General features: G+C 51.8%; 1 protein-coding gene across 2 annotated transcripts; it reads left to right on the forward strand.

Annotated features, from left to right (window-relative positions):
- Positions 1-322: 322 nt before the first annotated feature.
- LOC125553085 (probable aldo-keto reductase 2) lies at positions 323-3,723 on the forward strand. Of its 2 annotated transcripts, none has more exons than XM_048716841.1 (4): positions 323-860; positions 1,309-1,481; positions 1,570-1,672; positions 1,769-3,135. In XM_048716841.1, the coding sequence occupies exons 1-4, from the start codon at positions 417-419 to the stop codon at positions 1,799-1,801; spliced, it is 753 nt and encodes a 250-aa protein (XP_048572798.1). In that variant the 5' UTR covers positions 323-416; the 3' UTR covers positions 1,802-3,135. The 2 variants fall into 2 exon arrangements, with proteins under 2 accessions (XP_048572798.1, XP_048572797.1); XM_048716840.1 differs by lacking the exon at positions 1,769-3,135 and adding an exon at positions 3,142-3,723 and having other exon boundaries at positions 334-860.
- The last annotated feature ends 374 nt before the right edge of the window (positions 3,724-4,097 follow it).

Below are 4,097 nucleotides of genomic sequence, written 5' to 3' on the forward strand. Positions count from 1 at the left end.
GGTTCTTGGAAGCACCCTCAGCAGTCGTCCCCTACAGTTTTGGCTTTCGACGCCAGGTCCAAGTCCACAATGGGTTGGCTTGCCGTGCTTATACTTGTCCAAGTTAATTTGTGTGGCCGTGAATTTCTGTGTGCACATCTTCCAAGATTTTGTGCGATTTGTGGAGCCGGTCCAACTGCATGCACTTTGATGGACTTGGTCGTCGTGAAAAGTCGCCAGGAAGGAAAACGGAAACCCCTCGCTCCTCAGCTCATGCTATGCATACGCTAGCCACTATTCCCTCAGTCGCGGTGAAAAGTCGCAGCCAGGCACCCTGCCTCCCTACATATACACAGTCACCTGCTACCTTCTTGCTCAACAATCCAAGCTAGCTAGCCGATCACCAAACATACGTGAGCGAGCCGATCATCGAGCATATGGCGTCTGCTCCTCCTCCTTGTGCTGCTCCAGCGGTTCCCCGCATGAAGCTGGGCTCCCAGGGAATGGAGGTCTCGGCGCAGGGCCTCGGCTGCATGGGCATGTCCGTCGCCTACGGCCCCCCCAAGCCCGACGCCGACATGGTGGCCCTCATCCACCACGCCGTCGCCGCTGGAGTCACCTTCCTCGACACCTCCGACGTCTACGGCCCGCACACCAACGAGACCCTCCTCGGCAAGGCGCTGCAGGGCGGCAGCGTGAGGGACAGGGTGGATCTGGCCACCAAGTTCGGCGCCTTCCTTTCAGAGGATGGGTGGAATGTCCGCGGGGACCCGGCGTACGTGCGTGAGGCGTGCGAGGGCAGCCTCAAGCGGCTAGGCGTCGATTGCATCGATCTCTACTGCCAGCACCGCGTCGACACCAGGGTGCCCATCGAGGTCACGGTGAGTGTTACTGTTACCTACTACTCCATGCATATTCTATCAAGTATGATTGCATATACAAATATCAAGGTTTGAAATTGCTAACCGATCCAACTCCATATTACTATGTAGTAATTCGTTTCTTGTTTTGTCTGTGTACCTATGGTCTATGGATAAAAATATGGGTGTGATCGACTAGGTATCAATCGACTGAGATTTAACCAAGTCTTAATTTAATAACATATCATATAAGAAAGAAGAAGGAATATTTTTTTTTTGCACAGGTCTCATGTATGATCTAACAAATATAGCACCGACCAAGACATAATGAAGTCCAAGTGGACAGAGAATTGGCAATACTGCAAAAATTACTACTAGCTAGTGCATACACGTACCACTATATATATAGATCCATGTCGTTTGTTTTCATATCACCGATCAACTTAATTTACTTTGCACGCGTTGTTAGATTGGTGAGCTCAAGAAACTAGTCCAAGAAGGAAAGATAAAGTACATCGGATTATCCGAAGCATCTGCATCAACAATCAGAAGGGCTCATGCCGTTCATCCTATCACTTCAGTTCAGATCGAATGGTCACTATGGAGTAGGGACGTGGAAGAGGACATAATCCCAACTTGCAGGTGTTGTACAAAAACCACCTATATATTTCGTTTATTGAAAATCATGAAGCTTAATTTATCAAAATGATTTTTTTCTTGACAATTTCAGGGAACTTGGAATTGGAATTGTATGTTACAGCCCACTTGGTAGAGGGTTCTTCTCTGTAGGATCGAAATTGGCTGACTCACTATCAGACGACGACTTCCGTAAGGTGATTTTTTTTACATATTCTGGTAGCTGCTTAATTCTTTATTATCTTTTGGCTTCTAATGCACCATCTTCTAACTTATGGTGCTTATTTTTTTAGAAAAGGAGGATGACCCCCGGCCTCTACATCTAGGAGATGCATACAGCCACTTTATTGATTATTCTCGAGGACCTTATAAAGTATTACAACAATATACCTGAATCCGCCATCTTGGCAACATATGCCACTACTCCTATCCATATGATGAAGGGGTGCTACCTGGGCCAAATACCCGGACCACTCACCTAAGCCTATCATCAAAAGCCAGAAGCTCCAGCCGAGCCACATACCGGGTCTGGGGCATAAACTGGTCTGACGCACTCACATGTGTCGTCGTCGCCATCTTCCACAGGTCCGTCTTCGGAGCAGATATTGAGGCTTCTACCTTGTCAGGCCACTCTGCCATCGACGCCACCATAACGCCAGACAACTGCCTCCACCTGCGCGAGTCCATCACCGCGCATCGGGCGCCGAGTCTCCACTGCACCACGCCGCCGAGATCCGCCATCATCAATGTGTAGGATGAAGCACCGCTCCACCAAAAAAGGCGCCCACTGGTCTCTCGATCCTCGGCTGCTGTCACCGACCCCATACTGATCTCGCCACCACACTGCCCTCAAGGCGACGCCTTCAAGAAGGTCACGGCGCCAAGGACGCCGCCGCCGCCCACCGGAGTTAGGTTTTCACCCGAGAAGCAAGGTGGTGTGGTGTGGAAGGGCAGACCTCGACCGACGTCTCCATGAAGAAATCGGCGCCCGCGGACGTCGTCGTCGTCGCGGCCGGCTAGAGCCGACCACGGGTTTCCCCCAATCTGGATCCCGACCACCAGAATCACCCGCAACCCAGAGGCAGGCCAGACGCCTGCACAGCCAGGGATCATCGAGGGTGAAACGCACCGAGTAGGGGAAGATGGCCAGCAACCAGATCTGACGCCGCCAGCCACGAGGGCAGCCACGCGAGGTCCTAGCCCATCGAAGATCCGCCGGCCACCCTACCAGATCGCCGGCACCGCGCCCACCCCACTGCTCACCGCAGGTGACAAGGGGCCTCACCGGGGGCCGCCGCCCAGATCCAAGACCCTCCGATGTGAACCAGAGCAGCGCATGCCCCACCGCCGCAGTCTCCGGCTGCGCCATGGGCCTTGCCCGGCGGCAGCCTCGTGCGGCGGCGAGGGGGAGAGGGGAGGGAGAGGGGCTACTCCGGCGAGGGGGGAGTTGCCCCCGAGACGCCCACTAGGGGCGGCGCGGGGGAGGGAAGGGTAGCTGTCGTCTTAACTTATGGTGCTTATAATTCGTGGAAATGTTCATCTTTCAAGTGTGTAGAAACATTTTTAAATTATGCATAGCAATGCCTCGTAAATTTCTTCCTAGAAAAGATAAATGAAACTTCTATGATTTGTTGGCTCTTTCACTGACAAAGTTCTACTACTGCAGATTTTACCTAGATTTCAGCCAGAGAATCTTGAGAAGAATGCCCTGATATTTGAGAGTGTTAACGCCATGGCAACAAGAAAAGGGTGCACACCATCACAACTTGCATTGGCATGGGTTCATCATCAGGGGAGCGATGTTTGCCCCATACCTGGCACAACAAAAATGGAGAATTTCAATCAGAATGTGGGAGCACTGTCTGTGAAGCTCACACCAGAGGAGATGGCCGAACTCGAGTCGTACGCTGCCACAGGTGATGTCCATGGTGACCGATACCCTGAAATGATGAATACTTGGAAGGATTCTGAGACCCCTCCATTGTCCTCTTGGAAAGTTGAGTGTTGAATAAACTAGCTAGCTGTTGGTTTTCCATATATTTTTTGTTTCATGTTTAGCAGTGCACGAGCCCACGTATTGTGTGGATGCCGTCCGCGTCGAGTCCGGCAATGGCATGTGTGTCCATGTCGCTGCCATGCGTGCAACATGGTCTAGCTGCACGAGCGGTCCGTGGGATGGCACAGATCGTCCGGTTTGTGGACTAATAACTTGAGCACGACGTCTTCCTTATGCAAATAAATTGAGAAAGAGAACGTGAGAAAAGCAGCAAATTTGTACGCTGCACAAACTCATCTTGCATTTGTGCCCTTGCGAATTAAAACCCATGTTCATCCGGCACCCGCCACCGGTAGTGAGTTGAGAGTTAACCATTGGTACTATAGCCGCCCGAGAGAATGCTGAAGCAGATGGTGAAGAGTGATGTTGACGACGACACCTCCAAGCCACCCCCCAAGAAGGCCTTGTTTGGTTATAGGGGAACAAACCTCCATAGTGGAAGTAATCCTCATGACACTACTGCAGGAATGGCTAGCAGTAGCAGCGGCCAAAATCCCAGTAGTGGCGGGCAATGCTCCTAGGGGCTGTAACGCCCCGGACATAACCGCTGGTTACTGGCCGCTACT

This window comes from Triticum urartu, chromosome 4 (assembly GCF_003073215.2).
Source record: "Triticum urartu cultivar G1812 chromosome 4, Tu2.1, whole genome shotgun sequence".
Lineage (NCBI taxonomy): Eukaryota > Viridiplantae > Streptophyta > Magnoliopsida > Poales > Poaceae > Triticum > Triticum urartu.

Excerpts from the sequence above, each read along its gene's own strand:
- LOC125553085 (XM_048716840.1), top strand. The coding sequence starts at position 417 with ATGGCGTCTGCTCCTCCTCCTTGTGCTGCTCCAGCGGTTCCCCGCATG. Across the intron at positions 1,482-1,569 it reads GACATAATCCCAACTTGCAG|GGAACTTGGAATTGGAATTG; the intron begins GTGTTGTACAAA and ends TGACAATTTCAG. Across the intron at positions 1,673-3,141 it reads CAGACGACGACTTCCGTAAG|ATTTTACCTAGATTTCAGCC; the intron begins GTGATTTTTTTT and ends CTACTACTGCAG.